Source organism: Cynoglossus semilaevis, chromosome 8 (genome assembly GCF_000523025.1).
Source record: "Cynoglossus semilaevis isolate Cse_v1.0 chromosome 8, Cse_v1.0, whole genome shotgun sequence".
In the NCBI taxonomy this organism is placed as follows: Eukaryota; Metazoa; Chordata; class Actinopteri; order Pleuronectiformes; family Cynoglossidae; genus Cynoglossus; species Cynoglossus semilaevis.
The window spans coordinates 26796228-26820542 of NC_024314.1; the positions used below are offsets into that span (position 1 = coordinate 26796228).

At 40.8% G+C, this 24315-nt stretch overlaps 1 protein-coding gene across 2 annotated transcripts in view; it reads right to left on the bottom strand.

Annotated features, from left to right (window-relative positions):
• gramd4a (GRAM domain containing 4a) overlaps positions 1-23430 on the bottom strand; it is a 36470-nt gene extending 13040 nt beyond the window's left edge. The window contains exons 1-3 of one of the 2 annotated variants that reach the window (XM_025057463.1): positions 22962-23430; positions 16333-16546; positions 12004-12124 (exon numbers count right to left, since the gene is read on the bottom strand). In XM_025057463.1, the coding sequence (XP_024913231.1) occupies positions 12004-12124; positions 16333-16546; positions 22962-22990 (364 nt within the window). In that variant the 5' untranslated portion in view covers positions 22991-23430. The remainder of the gene's footprint in view (positions 1-12003; positions 12125-16332; positions 16547-22961) is intronic. The other variant, XM_025057462.1, reaches the window with a different exon arrangement.
• Between the last annotated feature and the right edge of the window lie 885 nt (positions 23431-24315).

Here is a 24315-nt window from a genome sequence, read left to right on the forward strand (position 1 = left end):
TGCTGCTGCTGCTGCTTCTGCTGCTGCTGCTACTGCTGCTTCTACTGCTGCTGCTGCTGCATCTGTATTCTGGTTGGTGCTGGGCTTAGTTTTATTGTTGTGTCAAATTAGCCTCTGCCTCGATAAAGTGATTTTGCAATTTAAAAAAAAATAAATTTGATACAAATGTCTTTAATGTTAAAAGTCTGCTCTTCAAAGGGAAACTTATTACTTATCACAACTTTTCTATTAGTACTGTCTGGACAGACATCCAACCCGATCAATTATAATTGATCACACTATAATTTCCTGACGGTCTCAGACAGTGTGAACAGCCTAAGGTGGTAATCATCAACCGGCCCGTGACTGGATTCCAAAATTGTGAGGATCAAAGAGAAAATACCATGTGGTCCCCACTATTAAAGAACAACTGAAAAAAAAAAAAAAAAACTTTAATTACTGTCACTAATCCCCACCATTTATGACTCCATTTACATTCCATGAGACCTCAGACGACACCTGCTCCTGTAGTGATGAAGTTTGTAAAAATAGTATTTATATTTAGGATTTCCAGTGACCAAACATTGAATTTACAAAGTCATTCCTCGTGCTGAACAGAACTGACCGTTCAGTCTTCAAATCATGAAAAACCCAATCTTTTTTTTCCCTGATGCTGCCATTTTTACTTCTTTTTTTCTTGACCCATTTTCTTGCAGGGATTTTACTGACATCCTTTTCCTAGTGATTTCATTTCTTTGCATGATCCTTCGGCAACTCCGTCCCACTTTCCTCACCCTTTCCCTTCACAAAAGTTCCTTCCACAAAGCCTACATCTTCCCTTGGCAGATGAAAAAAAAAGGCCCATTTCAGGAGTCCTACATACCGTGAGTGTAGGTGTGCAGCTCCTACTGTGATATGGAACAGAACAACCTCAAACTCAAACTGTAATGTGTGTCAGACAGAGGGAGACGGAGTACAATCGTTTTCCTGCCCCCCCACCCTTTACACAACACAGCTTATTAATAATACTGTCGATGGGGGCAACTGGACTCAACTGCAAATATTCTCATATCTTTTATAAACAGCCGCTCATTCAAAAATACTTAATTCAATAAACAGCCGCTCATTCAAAAATACTTCATTCACCTAATTCTAGGGGTGTTCCAAAAACTGGACTCGACCAAACTACAAGACCGCTGGTGTACAACCGACAAAGTCTGGGATCAAACCGACAACCCTGCGGGTTAGTTAACACCTGCACCACATGTATTTATTATATTCAATGCATCTATTGTTCATCTGTTTGAGAACATTACTGCTGTTGTCTTTGTATTTATTTTCAAATAAATACATCTACATGACCAAGCAAATAATTCAACACCGAGGAAACTTACTGAGGTTGAGGTTAATTTTATGGCTTTTAATCTTATCGACTGCTCCACTGTAAAACAACTCAAAGCTGTCGAAGGTGCAGTCCTCCATCTTGCGTAATCCCGTCCGCCTCTGCAGCCGACCGGTGCCCATGACACTGGTGCATGACCCGGCCGGCAGAGTGGCCGCCTTTGTGCGTTCTTGAAACAAAGCCACGGCTGCTTGACCTAAAGTTTAAACCTTAAGTTTCTACCTCTAACGTTCATCCAACTGAATGTAAAATGAAAAAAAAAGGAAGTCCAAAACCAAATCTAGATCGATGAGAATAAAAAAAAAAAAAAAAAAATCCAAAACCAAATCTAGATGAGGCAAGAAACACGGGAGACTTTGTTGACATCCGTCCAAGTCTGGTGTTCAACCTGAGCTTGTGTGAAGGTGTTCTACTCTGGGAAAAAAGAGAAGAAAGACAGAAGGGTGGACGGTGAAGAGAGAGGTGGGGCTTCACAGGGTGGCCCGGCGGACTAAGACGCCCTGGAATCTGAGATTTTCGAGCTTACAAGGAACTGAGCATCATTATACACGTTCATGCATCAGAACAACATGTATAATTCCTGTGTGAGAGTTATGTGTTCCTGGTGGTGCAGCAGCAGCAGCAGCAGCAGCAGCAGTAACAGCAGCATGATCATGTGTTAACACTGTACACATGAAGGGGAAAAACAAAAACAAATCGCTTTTCATCTGAAGTCTTTTTCTAATGGACAAAGTAGTGAGTGGAGGTTTTCAATCTGGACCACAGACAATGGATCCTTTCATTAAAGAAGGTGGAGGAATGGTGGGGCAAGGGAGGTCAGAGAAACACACACTCAGGGAGAGAGAGAGAGAGAGAGAGAGAGAAAATCAAGCACTTCACACTGGCCTTTCGTTGTTAATACAATGAGAGGCCAGTGAAATCACTTTAAAAAAGACCTCATCACTGACCATCAGAAACAAAAGAAGAGCAAAATGTATTTAAGTAAGAACGGAAATAAAACATGAATTCCTCATCTGTCCAGACCAAAGCAATCAGACACCCAGATATACTGCTGAGTAATGCTGAGTGTATTTCACTAAAACACACTGTCATTGAATTTTCAGATTTGTTTTGTTACTGGAGATGAATGATTTTTTTTAACCTACACTACTATACTGATGTGAAAAGTTTCACATTTTTGGTTAAAGAAATAATAACCTACATCTTTGAGTTTTTCTCAACCTTGGGGTCGCAACCCCCATGTGGGGTCGGCTGAAATGTATAGAAAAAATCTCTGATTGACGGCTGCGATCACATGACTGCACAAGCCAAAACAAATGGTTGGGAACAACTGGTTTATGTCGACCTGAGGATCAGAAATGCTAACAATAACAGTTCTGTCTCTTTTCAACTGTTTTTTGCACTGTTTTGACATTTGTCCCAGATTTCAGTTGTTGATCTAATTTTTAAAAACTCTTGTCTAACTTTTCTTCTCCTGTCTGGCTCCACCCTTAACCCTTTTCTCAGGCTGTGCTGCCTTCACTGACCTCTGGTGTACATGGCACAGAGCTGTGTGTGTGTCTATCGATCTGTCTTCACTCCGTTCCGTGTGTCAGACGTATACTGAAATATTCATCAGGGGAGGATAAAGTAAACACGCGATAAATAATCTCGACTAAAATGGATCGTCATCCAGTGTTGTGTCAGCAGGGAGAAGAGCATCTGCCTGAGTGGAGAACAGTAATCACAGCCGGGATTTCATTACATCACGGCCTGAGACGCAGCCGTGTGCTGCACGGAGCAGGAACCAGTAGGTTCGAGGGAAACGTTAGACAGACCAATCACACCTCAGCAGTCTTCCTTCTGATAAAAACCAGGCCACAGGTTTAACTTGTTGCTTGCAAACACTTTGATGGAACATACAGTACAAGTGTACGAGTTCACACCGAAAATTCGCTCTCTCTCTCTCTCTCTCTCTCTCCGCCCACGCGCTCTCTCTCTCTCTCTCTCTCTGCCCACGCAGCCACCTGTTGCACTTCTCACGCACGAGTAATGATCCAACACTTGTTGTCGACCTGCCACTGTACAACAAATATTTGCAGTGAACCTGCAACAGGGACTACAGAAGTTAGAGATGATTACTGCACTGGAAGAAACCGTTATAAAATTACAAAGCCATTGATTGAATTGGTGTTTACAGTTACGGCAACATCTGCTCGTTGGCCCACTGTGCGTCACCGTCAGTTCCTGGAAATCGGAGCTCAGCCCCGGTAGAACAGGCTCCCTGGGCAGCTTCGTTATCATGTGCTGTAGCTGCATTTTTTTTTTTTTTTTTTTTTTAAGGGAGCATGAATCATCATCTCCATCAACATACAAGGATGAGCGATGAGTCAATCTTTTCTTACAGAATACTCCATCACTTGGATAGTTAGCCAGTATAACAGTTTCATTTTCCCATCATCGGCCTACGACCATCCACCTACAACCTGCATCTGTTTCCTTTGTAACCGACCAATAAGACACTCTGAAGTTTTTGTTTTTTTTTTCCACCCATCTTTGCTTTACGTAACACCTCATTCAACTGTATCTTGACCTCTATCTTCAGACGCTACAGCAACAGTAATGGATTTATTGCACACAGTGCTTGCAAAAGGGAGATGGGGTAACAAAGGGTGAAATGAGGGGTGAAAATAGTGGTGATACCCCGGGGCACTTAAACAGCACCATATATTCCCGTTGACCAATTTGGCTTCCACCGCCAGAGACATAACCGAGGCAATAAATCTTTAATAAAACCCCTCGCTTTGCTCAATAAACTTTTCAACTTTAGCTCATTAACTTGTTATATATAACTCGTTATGATGCTGTTAGCAAGCAAGCCGAGCAAACAGGGGTGTGCACTGGCAAGAATCTGGCGATACAATACCTATCACGATACAGGGGCAACGATCACATGATGGACCTTCATTTGTAATCACTAGAGAAGAAAAAAAATAGCAAAATAAAATGACCCAACGCCATGAATATTTGACTATTAATTGTTAAAAAAAATGCAATAATCAATGCAGAATATCAATTGTATAATGTGAAATAAAAAAGTCTGTCAATTTTCTTATACCCCTGTGCAAATATAAAACATAGAAAAACAAAGGTTAAATACATTTGTAACATTAGGGACTAAAGACAGTATGGATTGTCGACAGGTTTCTTACTTCATGTCAGTAGGGAACGAGACACCTTCCAATGTCTGTTTAATTTACAAAGCTACTTGTTATTCTAGGTGGATTCCCTGTACCAGGGGGTTCACGGAGAACCAGATGGCGCTGTAAAGATCACGTTGCATTACAGACCTTTTGAAGCTTCTGCCTCAGTCTATTAGCTTTCAGTTTGAGCCTGTTTTCAGTATCGCCTTTGTGCGTGTGTGTGTGTGTGTATAGTTTGAACTAGGACGGCAGCTAGGACACTGTATTGATCAGCCAGTCACTGTAAAGCACAGCTCACGGGCTGTTCCCCGGCGCTGACCTTCAATACATGCCCTTAAACAGTCATGAAACATACACAGCCCTTCAAACACACCCACTGTGAGTGAGTGGACATTTATATCCCCAACAAAACACAACGACACGTTTTAATGGCGTATAAAAAAAAACACGTCAACACCTAAAACGTTAAGTAAGAAGTTACAATAATTTAAATAAATAAAACAAGCACATCACACATTTTCTTTATACGTTCATGAAACTGGGACACGAAGCAACGTCGACCGTGAGACTTTTATGAGTCATGAAAGGCGGCACATGTTACAGGCCTCACATTAGTCCAAATTCGTGTTTATAAAGTAGCATAGAAACAACTTTAGGCTTCACGGAAAATTGATGTTCAATGTATGATTACATGTTATCTTTTTCTCCAACATACAAGCGTATGTGGAACAATTTCCCAGGATTCTCCGGGGTCTCGAGACACAACACAACATAATGCAATTAGGTCCTTGAAAATGGTTTCTGACGAAACAAAAGTTAAAACTAATTATTCCAATTGTTGCGTGGAAAATGTGAGACAACCAAATAGATGATTAAGGAAACAGAAGAAGAAGAAGACAGACGTTGAGTGGTTAGAATAGAAAGTCAATATAAAGTCACAGAGAAACTAGGGGTAAATGACAAGTTAAAGAATACACAGTAACCCAAGGGCCTCAAGAGAACATACATATTGTATATCACAGGTGTTTCACACTTACTACTTCTACCCAGGCTTCTGCCAGTTTGGCACAGGACGAGGGTCCGGTCGATTCATTAGTCTGACCCACAGTACGACACTGTAGCTGATCTATGTCTGTGCTTTTTCAGAGCCAGGATCATTAAATTATAACCAGGCACCTTCAGAGTAGGTGAAGCAGATGAAAAGGTGTTTATTGATATGCATAGTACTTGGAAGTGGTAACAAATAACCTGCGTTCTTAAGACCTTTTTTTTTGTCCCCTCTCTCTGTTAATGTGAGCAGAGAACTGAGTGTAGAAAATGCAGACATTAATCTCACCAACATGTCCAGCACCATGGTAACCAGTGGAACCACAGCAATACTTCTTTATAGAAAATTTAATTAGAATGAAATTGACATTGGTAAATGCTAATTAAAATAGCATAGCATTTTAAATATGGCGTCCCTAATTTTAGCCTGACAAAAAATGTAAGATATTTGTGGTGCAGATAAATCATTACAACCAGGGAAAAAAATAAATTAAGAAGTAGTTGTGTCATGGAATGCAGTGCAAAAATGTGGGTGAAGTTTTTTTTCTTTACAGTGGTGATTCATGTTCTATTAATTCTGGCATACATAGCTGGAAATTTACAGCTCCCAAGAACAATGGAGCCTGCACTAATTTTAGCCCATCAGTCGACAGAGAAGGAAAAAGAATTACATAAGTGAATGAAAATAAATAACAAGAAATGGAAGGAAGGAAGGAAGAGTGTGTAAAATGACACCTAAACCCAGTGCACATGGACATGTGTGTGTACATGCACGAACTCACACGTGTGTTCTGTAAATCGTAGCCTTTACTGTATGTGTGATGTCAGGTTCAGAAATAGTTACAAATAAACCAATTATCAGTTCCTGCGACAGCCAATCACACAGACAAACACAGCTGCACCAACAGAAAGTCGTGCCTGTCGTTGAGACAGTCGACGGCGTCTACTTGAGCGGTGTGTTGGTTTTAGCACCGACACACGTGGCGGCAGAAACAGAAGAAGAAATCAGAGAATGAAAATAATGTTGTTGTTCAATCTGAGTCCAGATGAGGATTTTCTTAGATCACAGGCCATTAAACCAAATTAATAAGATGACACGCCTCAAATGATCGGACGGTTATTTAACTGAACAATTAATTGATTAATTAAAAGGACATGCGCTGCTTTAACTTAATCAGAGTTTCTGAGTATTACTTTTGGTAATTTTTCCACTGACATCAAATAGAGATGTTTTTTTTTTCCATTCAAATCACTTTTGGAAACCGTTATTGAATAAATTCACTGACATGAACAATTGTTTTTTAATAAGCAGGAGACTTTGTGTTTTTTCTGCCTCACGTCTTAAGTTTTTATAAAATCTAAAACCATGTGATTTCATGTTCTGTTGTGTAATCACAGTACGTGATAACGTGGTTGTGATTAGACGGATTGTGCAGCACTAGCACATCACCCGCTTTCTATTGAGTAACTTTAGTTTCAAGGTCTTCAAACCGTGTCTCATGGTTCAGCTGAACAAACTACATGGATGATGAACTCCATTAAAGTCCCCAGGGTACGATTTCTGTGGAGCAGCCACAGAAAAGACAACGTACTTGTCACTTAGTGTTAAAGCAGTACAGAAGAAAGAACCCAATTTAGACTTTACTACGATGTGGACTTAAAAGCAGCTTTGCTGTCAGTTAAACTACTAACGACTGACAGTACTGACTGTACCGAAAAAAAAATCATGTCTGAACGAATGTTACGTGACATGATTAATCCTCTGGTGTGTTAAAGGAACATTCCAGAAACAAAGACCAATCCTTGGTCTATTCCGATGGTCTCATCAAAAAGATCCGATACTCTTTTACGACTACTTTTTTGTATGTTGTACGCCGTCTAATATAATCTGCTGCAAAAGCCACAACGTGGGTAAATACAGGACACCCAGTCGTAAACACGACCTTTAACATTACAGTGTGCAAACTTCCGGCTCCACCTTTAATATAATGGCATACTGTGTTCTTATAGAGGGAAAAAAAAAAAAAACGTTGCACAACACGAGCAGATAACATCCACACACAAGGCCTCCTTTGTTTCACCATGCTAATCCGATTAGCTACAACTTATAGAAAACTGCAAATCTGTAAAGATTGAGTGGAGTTACATGTTATGGATAATTAACACGTCAGCTTAATTCTTGCTAAAGCGTCTAAAAGAACATGTGGTGACCTTGAGTTGGAATTGTAACAATGATAAAAACAACAGAACTCATTGTGGGGGGATGAATATACTGTATACACCAGTTTATAGTAGGGAGGGCTCGATCCGACAGTCAGGATTGGTATCGGTCCGATATCGGTCAATTATGATACCTAAGCCTAAATGCTCGACTTAACTTTGAGTGACATGCCATAAAGAGGAAGATTATCGCCACAACAACGGCAGATCGGACACAACACAAAGTTGTATGGAGCCATCGCTAGTTTGAAAAGAACTTCATATTTAATTTATACCAATATAAATGGACTGAAAGTAATGAACCGTTATTTTTCGAGCTACGATTGATTAATCTGTGAATTATTAATATCTTTGGTGTAAAAAATGCTCCGCAAGAACCGAAGCCTTTAAGTAAGTATTGCATAAAACTAGTACTGTAAGTACTGTAGAGACAGTACTGTGGTGTTTGACAGAGACGGCTGTTCTTCAGCAAAATAAGGAGGAGGAGGACGTGTTTAAAGCAATGGAGAAGACAGATTAGTTGTCATAATTTGGGATTTTGAAATCAATGGAAAAGGAATGTAAATGGAATTTTCAACCAGTCCAATATATAAGTTGACCACACCCACTTCCAGTTCCAACCAATCACAGGGTTGTTGGCAAACAATACACAAGAAAAAACACATTTCTCACATTCTGGCAAAGTATGTTATTCGCCTTAGGTGTTCTCGTAAAAAAAAAAAAAAAAAACACCTGTTGTTGAACACAGTCTCAGCATTCAGTTAATTCTTATACCACATTAGGCAAACTCAGTCGAAAAAACAAACAAAAAAAAAACTCAGCAGAAACTGAATTTACACCAATGAGACTGCAGGGCAAAGAGCTCTGGACTCCATTAGGTGCTAAAGGATTGTCCTGCTTCAGTGTTCCCGGAAGTTCACCTGCACCAGCATGAGACAGGACAGGGGATTGAGAGGCATGAGAGATTAAAAAAAATGACATGATCAGGGTGAACCAGCAGAGTGAGTGTTCTTACCCTTTCCAAATCAGTGAACCCAGGGCGATATGTCGGGAGGGTTTATTCCCTGACAAAATGCCAAGTGGCTACTACCATCTCAGGGAAAGAAAGATGACATTTGTGTCATCGACTCTTTCGGCTCATTACAACGTTTCAGCTTTTTTTTTTTTTTTTTTTTTTCCTCGCCTGTCGTGTTGTTTCTCAGATCTCAGAATAACCTCAGAATACCGAGCTGTGCAGAAGAATAACCTCAGAATACCGAGCTGTGCGGGAAAGGTGGAGGCAAAAAAAAAAAAGGAAATGAAAATCAACACTAGAAGGCAGTAAAACATTTTAAAAAAAACAAAGGAGAGAAAAGGCTGCAGGCTGACTTTAGAATGAAGAGGAGGTTGAAGGTGGACGAGACCTGAAAGACCAGCTGAAAAGGACGGGGTAGAAATAAAAAAAAAAAGTCAGAAGGAGCCTGAGAGGTAAAAAAAAAAAAAATGTCAGAAGGAGCCTGAGAGTTATCTTACTGAGAAGACAAGGAAGGAAAAAAAAGGGAAGCGAGGAGAAGGAGAGAGGAAGGAAGAAGGAAGGTCTTATCTAACTGTCCTCCTGACAATGTGACGATGGATTCCCCATTTAGCTCAGGCCTGGGCATTATAGGAGAGGACATGGCCCGAGGTATTCTCCTTCACACACACTCTCCACCCCTGGACTGACGACGTACTGCAACATTTCAGGACAGGCAGCGCCCGCTTCACTGGATACAACATTGTGCAGGAAAAAAAACTGAACAGTGTGTCAGTTGAGTGGGCTGACTGTGGAAGGCCTTCATATATTTTCTTTCATCTCCAGCTGATTCCCTCCGTTTTCCCCTCTTCCTGCCTCACCATCACTCACCCACTCCTACACCTTCTCAATCTTTTAAATATATTTACAAATAATTCACCACATTCATCCCCGTCAGGCAGGAGGAGCAGTCGGTTTGACAGTCGTTACTCCTCCAACTGACTGAGCTGTTGCTATTTTTATTTCTTTCAGAAAGGAACTTCCTATGTGCAAAACTTGCAGATTTCAGAATTCACCAAGTCACAAAGTATATGGGAAAAACAAATCTTTAGGGATGCAGCTGTTACATGATGGGTTTCTCATGAACTGACTATTGAATCACAGCAGGTACAAATACTAATCATTTGAACTTTGAAATCAATACCATGACACACAGGTCACCAATAGGGCTGTAAGAAAATAAATATATTAATATAATAATAATAATAATATATAATATATTCAATAAATATACATATATAATAAATGTATATAAAATATAATAATACATATAGATTCACTGAAATGTAACATATCAGTGTATTGATATTCATTATTGCAGTATATTGCCATATATTGTCTTGTTGCCTTGACTTGTATTACCAGATTTTTGCCACTACACACCCCTAGTCACCAATTATATTTGTCAGAGGGACAAAGTTTTTCTGGACAGGCATATTGGGGGTAAGACGGACCGGACTGGATGGTTTAGTGGTCCGTATTTGGCACGTGGGCCACCAGTTGGTCTCTACCGTGATGCATTAGTGAAATCTTCTCTTGAAAGAAAAAAAAACAAAACAGTGTTAAAACACTTCAGCTTTGACTGGTTCTGCCTGGACTGAGCCAACTAGTGGGTTTTAAACAGAGCGAAAGCCTTTGAAGTACAGGAACACTTCAAGGCAGCGGTAAATAAATGAGAAGAGTTCTGGAGATGGTGTTAGACTTGATCGTCTCATCACGGCGGCAGGAGGTCAGTGTATGAGCAGCTTAAAAAAAAAAAAAACACAGATACTGCCAAAGATACAGAGTCCACAACAGTGGTCCTCAACCCCCGGGCCACAGACCAGCATCTGTTTGGTGTTTGTTTTTTTTACTGTAACTAACTGAAAATAAAATCATTTTTTTGTGTCCTAAATTTATTACCATCGAAGAAAACAACCTGAGGAGTACAGTAGGCAGCAGACCACACTCAGAGGCAGCATGACATCACATCTTGATAAGACTCAAGACTATCAGCAACAATTTGAAAATTGAATTGGAGATGGTAGTGGAGTGTGGTATCGTTTGACTGGAGGCTGAAACCACAGAACTTGATCACGTGTTCTGCTGTAATCCTACTGTTACTGGGAACTCCTTAGATAAGTGATAAACGGGATCGACATGTTTAACGTTGTCGTAGCAGATTATACGGTAATTATTCTTTCTAAGAAATTAACTGAAAATAAAATCATATATATATATTTGCATATATACATACATATATACATACATATACATATATAGATACATATACATACAGTGAATACATACATATACACATATATACGCACATACATATACACATATATACGCACATACATACATATATAGATATATATATATACATATACATATATACAGTACATATACATATATATACATACATATATACAGTACATATACATATACAGTATATACATATACTGTATGTACGGATTTCATCATCCTAGTTGGCTGATATGTTTTGATTAAACTGCTCATGTGTCTCGTCTGGTGACTCCTAATGATCCTAATTATTGAGCTGGGTCAAGAACATTATCAAGTGGTTCTGTCGTTCAACAGTCCTTCATCTGCCTCCTCTGGTAAACAGCTTTTATTTTCTGCGAGTAGTCTAACAGTGCAAACAGTGATAAAATTCAAGGCGGAGAGCCAATCACACGCCAGGCGTTGGTACTCTGAAGTGCATGTACTGCAGAGACTTCAGAACGCATGATTTAAAACTCAAGGCCCACCGGCCAAATCTGGCCCAACACATCTTCTTAAGCATAACGCGGATGCCAGAAGAAAAAAAAAAAAGGAAAATATCTGGGAAGTTCTAAGAAGGATCTGGATGAAGCTTTAAAACTAGAATTACATGCAATAACTCACACACACACACACACTACGACTCTGACCATTGAACAACAACGCCTTATGATGACACACACACACACACACACACTAGGACTCTGACCAATGAACAACAACGCCTTATGATGACGTCGTACTGAAGCATGACACGCACCGGTGGGCCTCCACCAGCAGAACTGGCAACCCTGAGCAAAGCTAACGAGCATCTGTTTAGCCACACGTGTGTGTGTGTGTGTGTACATTTGTGTACTCACGTAAAAAGTGTTTCTCCAGTAAGGCAATCTCCAGGTGACCTTTGACTTCATTCAGCCGGTCAGACTCCATCCTCTGGAACTCCTGGATGGCTGCAGCCATGGTGGGAGACCCTGAACCTGCCTGTGAGGGAGAGAGAGAGAGAGAGAGAGAGAGGGTGGGGGGAGGGGCATTAAATATAAGTACTTTTCAGTATACAGGACATGCAGTAATACCCCACAAGATCTTCATCTCTGACCCTGACTCACGGTTTCCTGTGATGCGAGTCCAGCAGGAGCAGGATCGGAGGAGGAAGGTGAAAAGGGAGGATAGTCCTCTCCTCTTCCTCGGACTACAACACTGATGACTCACACACACACACCTCTGACTAAGGGCTTTTCCGCTGACACGCACGCACTCACACAACACGCAAGCTAGCAACGTACTGTACGTGAACGTGACGGTGACTGAGATGACGACCCAATCAAAAGATGGCGAGAGAAAAAGAGAGAGAGAAAGAGAAAGAGAGAGAGAGAGAGTTAAGAGCTGGGGAAGGGAGGCTGATGGGGGGAAAAAATTAAAAACAAAACAAAAAAAACAATGGCTGTGTTGGCAGGAGAATGTGCCCTGCAGGTGGGATGTCAGTGTTAGACTACAGCAGTGGTCTTCAGGAAACTATTACACACACACACAGACACACACACACACACACACACACAGACACACACAAATGCAGCTTCTCCAAGACAACAAGCTCAGCTTCTGTGCTAGCGACTTCATGCTGCAGTGCTGTTAAGCTGATGTGCTCACTGGTGAGTGAGCGAGAGAGAGAGAGAGAGAGAGAGAAAGAGAGAGAGAGAAAGAGAGAGGCAGAGAGACAGCACTTCACTGATGATGACCTGAAAAAAGAAAAAAAAAAACAGGCTTTGTATCAAAACCTTAACCTAAAAAAGACAGCCGTGCAGGGAGAGAAAGATGAAGAGGATTAAAAAAAAAAAACAACAAGAAAACTTCAAGAGAAGACGACCAGGAACCTACTCTGTCGGAAACAGAAGAACACGGACAGATTGTTACGAAGGAGAGGAAGGCAAAACGGAACGAGGAAGAGAACAGGCAGGAAGGAAGCACTGCATACAGTGGGAGTGTGGGAAGTTTTTTTTTTTGTTTTTTTGTGACTGTGGGAGTGTCACGTTGCAGAGCTGTGTGGCTGGAATTTTAACAGCACCTTGTGTGGCTGGTGGAGAAAACAGACACACCTTCACGTGCCTTAATTTGACGGTCAAAGCAGTCCACCCCCCCGTCCCCGTGTCCTTCATATCCAGGTTAAACTGTGACATCACCGTGTAATTAGCGGCTGATTAATTACTGCACGGCGACCTTTCTTTTTTTAATGATAGTGAATGTGAGCAGGTAACAGTACTGGTACTGTTTTTTAAAGCTTGTACCAATGGAGCCAAGGCAGCCATAAAATGGAAGTAAACATGGGAATTTATTTCATAGCTATAAACATGTGGTAGCTGCTGCTGCTGCACTGAGCTTCAGGGATTTATTCAGAAAAAAAAGAAAAGAAAAAAGAAAATGAACCAACACCAGGAATGTTTGACTGGGAATTGGTGATAAAAATCCAGAATATTGCAATATTTCAGTGAAACAACAACCAAAGATTTGTCCATGTCATGGTGAAGAGACGTATGCTAGCATTTTTTCGAGAGTTGAAAAATGTATAATAATAATTATGAATAATTATGTCACTCAGTATTGTTCTCGCAACTCAACTCTATCAGTACTTTTTTTTTTTTTTTTTACATCCTCCATTTACATAGATACAGATTCAAAAACCAACAATCAGTGAAAACAAAATCTCTTCCGTTTACTGGAAAAAAAAGGAGGAACTGGTCCTGTTTACCTCTTCCACTTCCACCAGTTTAACTGTTAATGAAACTTCACGACCAGTTTCCCCTTTACTAACACGACTTTCCATCATTTCTTCACCAAAATAATTTTCTAGTGTTGCAAGGAAACGGTGGTGAACACGTAAGAACCCACATTTCAAAAAAAGGTAATTTACTGTCGCTTTGTGAAAATGAAACTACAACTTCATTTACGTGAACCGGAGGCTTGTTTCGTTAATCATTTCTTCATCTACTTTCAGTTTCTGTTTTGAAAAAAATAAAAATAAAAAAAAAGGATAAAGGTGTTCTGAGGGAGTCGTACGCTGAAGCCCTGATATTAGCAGGAAATGCGATGGTAATGGAGTCTTCTTCACCAGGACTGAAGCCCAGCTGCCCCCTGACATTCTATCTGTTTAATATGGTCAACACACACACACACACACACACACACACACACACACACAGCTAGTCTACTCTGCAGCCCAAGGGCACAGTCCACTGTTGTAACCCATGAGGTAATGTGATTTAAAGTGAGGTTTTGACCTGCACACACGACTGTGAACACTGTAACAGTGGTACAGAACTGATGGCACATACAGTGAAGAGGCGGGAGGAGCATATGAAGGACAGACACCACACAGGAAGAAGAAGAAGAAGAAGAAGTGGAAGCTCTGTGCTACAGAATGCAATTATGTACGTCGTGTGTGTGTGTGTGTGTGTGTGTCTCAGCAGGGATAACAGCCAGCTTGGTCTATTTCGGGGGCCTCAGAGTGTGAGTCACCAGTGCCGTGGTGTGTGGGATGTCTTCCCCCGTAGGCTGGTAACCGTGCAGCCAGCACACATGCACACACAGAAACACAAACTCCCGGCTCAGACACTCTCTCAGACGCAGTTAGGGAAGAAAGGTCAACGCATGCAAATAGAGGCATGCTGCACATGACTAAAGTCCAGTAGGCGTCCTTAGACAACGGGTCACTAATAGCTGCACCGCGGTCCCAAGGCAGACCCAAACCGCTGTTCTTTTTTTCCCAATCTGAACTTGAAAGTAGAATGAACTGACAATGACACGTCCATTCAGTCAGGAGCCCATTCAAAACAGCTTATATGTAGGTAATATGTAGCGCCATCGTGAGGCCAAGTACAGCACTTTACCTCAGACATACCCAGTCTAATCAGACGTGAGAGGCACAGCCGTGATACGGTCAAAGTGAACCATTCATCAATGGTACATTTGGTAAATGGTTTAAAGGTGAGAGGAAAAGGATTAGGACACAACCGACAGACTATAGGGGGCGCATGGCCACGTTTGCTCCTCAGGTGATACCAACGTCCCATTGGGCTCTAGCTACACCTCAACTCTTGCGACCTCAAGATTCCTCTTTGGAATTAGGAGTGGTCATTCTCTTCTGTTTTCTCCAACGACTCTAATTTTAGAGGTTAAAAATGACTGCAGTGTGATTGAAGAAATTCTGCACAGACACTTTACAACAATAGAGAGAAGATTAAACCGAGGACCCTGACATCTCATATGAAGAGGTGATGCATCAAGTGGCTTATCCCGTATTTTAGATTCTTCTGTAAACCTCATACTGCTACGAGCGCTAGAACGCTGACAAAGGAACTGGTGATCGAAAAACAAACATTTACAGATTTCCGTGGAGGAGGAAGATTTATCAGAATACATTACATACATTATCTGGATTTGGGCAGGAGTGACTTTTCTTTATTTTTTAATATTTCCTCTCCTTTTCTTTTAACATTTCTCATTTCCTACTTTCATCCCTTGCTGATTCACATCTATCCATCTCCTCTATCCTTTCATCAGACCCTCAGCTGATGCTCATCTTTACCCTGTGTGTCCACCGTCTCTTTGTCTAACAACTCCGTCTTTCATCAATTCCATCCAAGGTACAAGGCGAGATATAGAAACCTTTAGAGTCCCATTTCACCAGAGAACATTCATCATGTTGTGAATGACGCTCAGAGAGACGTGAAAAAAAAAAACTGACAGGGACGTGACTGAAGGTTGACACAAAGGATGGAAATAAAAGGGAATGACATAAAAACTAAAAAGAAAAACAGAGAGATGATAAAAGCCCTGGGGTAAGGGCAGATATGAACAGATCAAAGGAACTGTTCACCAAACTGAACCAAAGGAAAAAAAAACAGAATGAAAAGGGAAAAAAAATCTTTCCTAAAATCAAACTGTTAACATATATAGAAGAAGAAGAAGAAGAAGTGTGTCAGGGTATGTTCCTAATTGTTTGTGGGTAATCTTCCAACCAGCCTGGGAAACAGGTTTCCAGTAAGCATAGGAAGAGACCGATGGTGTAACAACACCTGAACCAAACACTGAGGGCACCAAACAGTGCGGCTCAAACACACACACACACACGCACACACACACACACACACACAGACGTTTCCATAATCACGCAGCAGCGTAGGGCGAGTACTCACAGGGTCTCGCAGGAGTTCCTCCGTCTCCCGTAAAGCTGCCTTGGGCTTCAGCTGCATGTCGTCGCTACATTCGTTGTCGGAGGCGGGTGGCGACTCCGCCAGATCTGACAAATCGTCTCGTGTCCTGGGGCCCCGGAAGCGGATCTTGTCCAGGCGCTTTAGCATTGTCAACACCGCGCACCTGGGCTTTACCTTAACATGGTGGATGGCAACCCTAGAGGACGAGAGAAGCATTGACATTTCAGTAGGAATTTTGCCAAGTGATACCAGGTGATGTGAACTACTGCAGTGTTCCCTCTGCATTCAGTAGGTCACTGCAGTAAAATGACTGCCACTGGTTGATGCATAATAAAAAGCAAGAGTTATGACATGACGCCAATGGAGTGTACGGTCACATGAACACCGATAAAACAGGAACCAACCAAGAACCACAGTCTGTGCGCTGATGTCACTGATGGCTGGTAGTGGTCGCTACAGAGGAAGGAACACCACATCAACAACAACGTCTTCAACACCAGCGACTGTTTTCTGACAGCTGCCGTTTGTCATTAGGGCTGGGATTAAATATAGTTATTTTGTGTTGTGACCCTCCAGGATTACATAATCCACATGGCTGTGTGACGAGTGGGCCAGCATCTGGGACGGTTATCTGCCTGAAACCTGTTTGACTGTTTTTGTGAATCCTAAGTAAACTGCTGTAAACTGTAAACTGGTCGGCTGTTTCTTCTTTCAGTCTCTGAACTCGACGACTCACTTCATACCATCGACGGTGAACTTTGGTTTTAACTGATTCAACTCCAACAGACGTAGATTTCTCAATGAACATTATTGAGTTAAAAACACACTTACAGTGTTCACTCAGAGATGACTGTAACGTTCCCTCACACCTCTACACTTACAGTGTTCACTCAGAGATGACAGTCTAATCCTGCTGTAACGTTCCCTCACACCTCCACGCACAAAACCCAACGTGAACTGTGTGTGTGAGTGTGTGAGTGTGTGTGCTCACAGAGTTCCACCTTTGAATAACAAGAACAACGACGGGTGTGACACGGTGATGACATGCAGAGTGATGTGCAAAGAAGAAACCAAACTCTTTTTTTTTATTCCTTTGGCTGCTCTTTTGACTTTGAGGTTAAATGTGGGACAAACCTTTTCAGCCAACACTCTGCTCTTCAGGCTGGGACTTGTAGACTATGAGGATTTGAACCAGTAACTTTCAGCATGACAGGCAGGGATCAATCAATATTCATCTGATATGTTAGAGAGGTGATTCTCAACCACAGTGCTGTGGAACATTAGTGTGAGATAATACATCACCCTATTTTACATTGTTGCCCTGAAACAATTTTTTTAATCTACTGCCAATAATGTGTCCTTCAAAATGTGACAGGTAGCAAAATTAATTCTTCCACTAGGCGGCAGCAGATGGCTATAAAAATTTAAGAAAAAGAAACTCAAAGCTGTTAAAGATTATCTTCACATTTGTCTTTCTTCAATTCCTGCAGGTATATCAGGGTTGTGTTCAACCAAACAGGCCCAGGTGGGATTCTATACATCAACAGTATATATAGATATATAAAAACAAACGTTTCTTAGATTCTTTGTACAAATTGTAAGTCCAGGACTAAGGATCCAAGGCTTTCTAAGACAAATGGCCATAAAAACGAAGAAACGTTAACATTCCAACACAGACATAAGCCACTGTCACAGACACTGATAAGTGGAAATTACAGAGGAGCCTGGTGGGCTGAGGTTTCCTCCCTGAGGGGGAGTGGAAACACGGTTAGTGGCAGGTTAATAAACACATACATCCTCTCACGCACCCAGGCCTCTGCAGCCTCACAGCCAGCTGCTGAAGAACAGCCACAGATACAGACCATCTACCTTAAGGTTCACAGCGGGTTTTTTTTTCTTCAAAAATGCAGGAATGTAAAGATTTATATTTGTGGTATGGCCGTGATTATATTTTCCTTAATAATAATAATAAAGGTTACTTTCTCCACTTCTTTTCAACTGCACTTTCTCCAAATGATGAAAAGTGAGTTGAGGCGAAGGAGGAAGTGGTGAATGAGGAGGAGAAGCAAGGCTTGAGCTCAAGGTCTGATCACTGTGAATGTTCCACTGGGAACAAACACAAAGAGCCCTCATGAGTCATTAGTTTGGCTGTGAACAACCGCAGAGAACATTTCTATCTGCCCTTACCTAATCATCAACCATCACTAACAAACCAACACACACACACACAAAACATAACAAAGCTTACGTGTACGTGTAACACAAACATTGTACACATGTACACACACCAAGCAAAAATACATGAGTGTAACCACACACACACACACACACAGACACACACAGAGGATGATTAGCCGACATTAGTCAAGGGTGAGTAGCTGTACAAGTCCCAGAAAAGGCTTTCACACTGTATCAGTGTGTGCCTGTACTGACGACTGCCTGAGTAATCTTCTGCTAACGACCTGTAGTATCTGGAGGTTACTCTTGGACAAACAGGTCACACTCGCGGAAGCAGCCAATCACAGAAGTGCTAAGGTCTCATTCTCCTGCCCTTTGTCCTACATAGGAACTTCTCACTTTAACCAGACTGGAGTCAAAAAACAACTCGTGGTGAAATAATTCTGCAAACGATGCTGGAAAAAAAATAAAAAACCCATAATCTGTTTCGCTTTGTTTTGTTTTTTTAAAACCATATCAAGGGTAAAGGTAAAACTGGCAGGTTTCCTAAGTTACCAGGACATGTTAGCTGAAGAAAGGTCCAGTAGGTGACAGCGCTGCACCTTTAGGAATCCGGAATCAAACCCCCCTCCCCAAAAAAATAAAAAAATAAAAAGGCAATAGGATTCCGCTGTTTTTTTTAATTCTGAACATGAGAGTCATCCCTATAAGAAACAGACTTTTTTTTCTAAATCAAATAAACAAATCAAGGGTGTCAAACATACGGCCCGAGGCCCAAAACCAGGCCGCTAGGGGGTTCAATCCAGCCAGCTTGTTGAATTTCATGGAGTGATGTTTTGTATGTTCTTGTACTTACTTTCAGGAAAACCACAGGGGTAAACATTGACTTATTGTTACCAGAAGGCAATTGTGTTTTAATTGTACTGGTCCGGCCCACTAGACATCTAATCTGGGCCGTATGTGGCCCCTGAACCAAAACGAGTTTTTGTTGTATTAACATTTACCACCTTGAGATTTTGTTATGATTATCTAGTTCCGCAATAACCATCCAGTACAATTAACCGGTTACCCCACAGGTACCACTGGGCTGAATTTATACTACCATAATACGATACAGACAGGTTGTATAATCCTGCATGGTATTATCTTTTTAATATCTCATGTCAACAGAAAAAAAACGACAACAAACACAATAAACTGAGACCTTACAGGTTATAATTTAAAAGGATATTTCTGTTTATGCAGATGATACCGGGTGCAGTTCTTTTATTAGCAACACACCTTGACTTTAGCAATCAGATAGCCATGCCTTTTCTCATAAATGATCTGTGCCGGCGATACAATCCAAGAGTGCGGTCTATCAATTACTCCTGGATATCTAACATTTCAGAGAGGTGTCTAGAACGAATGAAACGGTAGAGGCTACATCTGATTTTACTCTTTCCTATTAGCCATGCATGAAAAAAAGGGGGTCAGAGGACGCACTCAAACAGCAACATACTGTTGAGCACAATTGAGACTAGAGCACTCGCACAAGTAGGGCACTCTTGATGCAAGCGTATTTTCTGGAACATTAGGCAGTTAGGTTTCATTAGGCAGTTAGGATTTCACAGTACGTGACAACTTGACAATAATGACTTGTCAGGTGGAAACGGCACACTGTGGTGTTTTCCGGTGGGTAACCGAAACTTTGTTTCCTCTGACAGGTGCTTTCACTTTTGGAGGCCGATGCATGAAACTATTGTCACTATCATCACTGCATTAACTGAGACTAACAAATACAAACAACACAACAACTTAAACAGGCCTCTGCCACTGAGAGTAAAACTAGGATGAACAGTTCTTAGTCTTGGCTAACTTCCCTATCACAACACCAAATGGACAGGATCCACATTCCTGTTAAAGTGGAACACTGTCCTAAGCTTGACGCAGGCAGTGTGGTTATTACAAATGATCCTATCTCCTCTGATGTCATCCCGGGGAGGGATCAGGAGGAAGGGAGGAGAGTGCAGATTTGATGGACTTTAATTAGACCTATTAGCCACATTGCACACTCTTTTTACAGTCAGAGGCTACACAACAGGTGCGTTGTAACAAATATGGTAGGAGCAAAACAAAAAAAAAACACACAAAAAATGCACAGGCTATTATGTAACTCACTAATGCAAGTGGTTCCTAAAGCAGGGGGCGCCGAAAACGTGGTTAAGTGGGGATCAAACTGGAAATTAAAAATGAACGATGGGTGTCGGTCTCAGAGCTTCAGCAACAAATTATCTAGATCTAGATCTACAGCCCAACGCTAAAACATAAATGCTGAGAGAATGATGATGTGAGCGTTTACTCTTCAATCAAATCACTGACACAAGCTTTTATATAAAACAGACATTAGAAATGAAGTTATGAAAGAAGACAAGGATCATAATTTTTAGTGGAACCGACTAGAAATGTCTCCTAGAGATCCTGCAATTTTATTATACACCATGCAACTTTAGAGTCAAAAGAACACAGAGGTAATGAAAAACATTCCTCTCGGTGTGTTAGAGAAAAAAAATAAAAGAGAGAAATATATACTGTATATAGGACATAAATCTGTGTCTTTTTAATCTGTGCTGCTTTTAAATGTGACTCTTTCAGTTTGTGTTTCTGTCATAATATAAATTATGCATGTGACATTTAGCTGTTATGCTTTTATCATTGCCCAGGGAACTTCTTTTTTTCTTTCCCAAAGCACTGACAAAAACCCGAGTTTGGAGGAATGTTATAGTATTTTACATTTTTTTAGACTTCCAAACACGCCGGCAGAGATAAAACAGCATGAAAACATTTTGTTTTTCTTGTCCAACTGTGATGCCAATTTCACACACCCTGACTACCGTGCTGTGACATCACTCAGCGCTGTTACCATAACACCATGAAATTACATCAACAGAGATATCACCAAATCAATTGTTTCTCCTACAAGTGGTCAATAACGATCCTCCCCCCCATGGACACTGGTGACTAAGCATAACGGTGATGAATCGAGGTTCAACTTTGTGAAGTATCACGTTATAACAGGTCACATTAGCCTGTCCTCGCTAGCATGACGAATAAAAAAAGGACGACAGATTAATTAAACATCCTTTTATACCAATAATGCAAAAAAATATATATTTTCCACTACGATGCATTGTGACAGCCACCGAAGATATTATTCTCCACCTTTAGTTACATTATGTATGTGACTTTGGCCAGACATTGAATTAGGTATTATATTTCTTGCCTTGCATCAAATAGCTATGGTGCACTTATGGCAATTTACAGTTCGAATTTCAAAACTGCAAGTTGGTGTTCCTCGGAGCAGAGATTAAATACGGATCCTGTAACGGCCTGAAATGTGCTGAAGAATAGGAAAATGGACGCTGAAAACCTGCGTCATTATTTGGAGACAAGCTTTTGACAACGGAATGTGACTTTTGTTATCAGTTGTGACACAAATGCCATTACGCAATTTTCACTCAATCCAACAGAAATAAATTTAAACATTTTTCCCTTGGAAAAAACACAATGATTAAACACAATGATTAATTCCTGACAGTTAGTAAATGGGGTTAAAGGGTCAACCGCTGTACGTCAAGGGTGAGGGGGGGTTCTTGAAGCTTCCATTTAATGACCTAATGAATAATCAGAATTTATTAAAAGTGACAGTTTCACCTTTAAAGGTTTTTGCCTTAAATAATTACAATAGACATTTGAGATTTTTTGTTTTGTTTTTACGATACATGACATTTCTATCGACCAAAACACAGCTAATCATGAAAAGTCATCACCTGATTATTAGGCTAAGCTAATCATGAAAAGTCATCACCTGATAATTAGGCTACAAAGAATTACATCCATTAGCAATTTTTACTAGCTTACGTATTTTAAAAAAACAAAACGGAAATGCATTGTGACATTGAGATATTTGCTGCATTTTCCAGTAATTACACTAAAAGTTTGTAAATTATAGCACACCTGTGTCATTGTTTTATAACACTGTTACATTTTTTTGAAACATTGATTTATAAAACCTAATGCTAACGGTAGTTAGCTTATGGATGGAATTATTTAAATAATAAAAGTCCCGTTTTCTCTGTTATGAAAAAACGTGCAACGTCAATTCGGACATAATTGAACCGATTTCGAAAGGTCTAATTGGTCTGCGTGTAGCACGGTATTTCAGTGTGGCGATGATATCGTAAAGCTCGATGTAATCAGCGCTGTTTCACATATTTTCCCTATTCCTTCTGTCAGTGTCGCCGGACCTAATTACCTGTAACACCAGGAGACATGACACAAATCAAATTACCTTCATTTTAATGACCCTAGAGGAGCCGCGTGATTACATAAGGCATTTCGGGCTAAACTGTACACATTTCAACAACAAGAGTAGAAAATAATATCGTTCTTACCCAGCACGTAAATCGTAACAAAGTTTCATGAACACAGAGATTGCGTTGTGTCTGCTTTATCCTTGTGTACACCTGCTGCTCGCGACCGAGTCCACATTAGCGCCAGAGTCGGGGCGAAACCCGAACACTGGGTCCGTCCATCCCTACAACAAATCCACTCGTTTCTCCTCGGCTGCACGTCGTCTGTTGCTGAGTGCTGAACAGTAGCTCACTGACAGGAGGACAAGAAAATGGGGGAGGGAAAAAAAATACCAGTTGCGCCCCCTCTCCTCCTCCCTGTAAAGACAGTAGTCGTGCGCAGCACCGAAAGCAGCTTTGTCTCCGAGTCTCTTGTTGATGTGAGCAGAGGAGCAGGGCCGAGGAAGTTTCGTCAGTGTTCGCTGGCGCCTTCTTAAAGGGGCCGTTAGCCGTTGGAGGTGACGCCTCAGACTGAAAAACAAACCACAGCCCGCTCCCTACCACCGCCCAGTGGCTGTTTCTGTCAAGTAGCACTAAATTATGCACAACAGGTGGGCCAACTGTGACCCGATTATAACATTACGCTGCAGTATATTGTGATATTACAGCAGTAGAGGAACCTGGTCGGAATCGATAAAAGTGATGTATGAGTGGGACACTTTGTGAGTTCATTATGTGGAAGAAAAATCATCTTCATTCTCTTCATCAAAGACTATTAAATTATAACATTAAATTTAATAAAGGAAAATAATATTTTTTAAATTATTCTTGTATATGTTTGTGTATATAGGTGGAGCGTTTGTGTGAACTAAGTTAAATGACATGAAATAAAAGATGATAAAAGTCATGTGTAAAGGGTAAAATGCTAAAATGTACTGGGGAAACGTGGGTACGTGGTACAGCTGAACGGGCCTTAGTTTGCCCATGCCTGGTATAGGCAAATGTCTGCAGCACTGGGATGGAATTCTCCAAACTCATTCCACGTGGACTTTATATTGTTTGCCCTTGATATTAACTTTATAAGAGAAAAAATAATTTAATTAATTCCATTGTACGATGATGATACTTCACAAAGTCTAGCTTAGGCTAAGCTAACTCTGCCGATGAAAATAGCGCCATAAACTTCGACCGGATTCAAGTCACCCCTGTGCCACTGCTTACAACTCCACATGGTGGTCAAAGTAGGTGGTATAAGTGGGAAATGGGAAATTATTTCGGAACACTTTTTACCTAAAGAGAAAATAATACAATAAGTATTGTGAAATACTTATTGTTGTGAAATGATTTAAATGAGCAAAAACAGCATACATTTACAAATATAATCCATATATTATATGGAAATATAATACAAATAAATAAATAAATAATATTTTTTATTTTTTTATTTTTTTTGCAT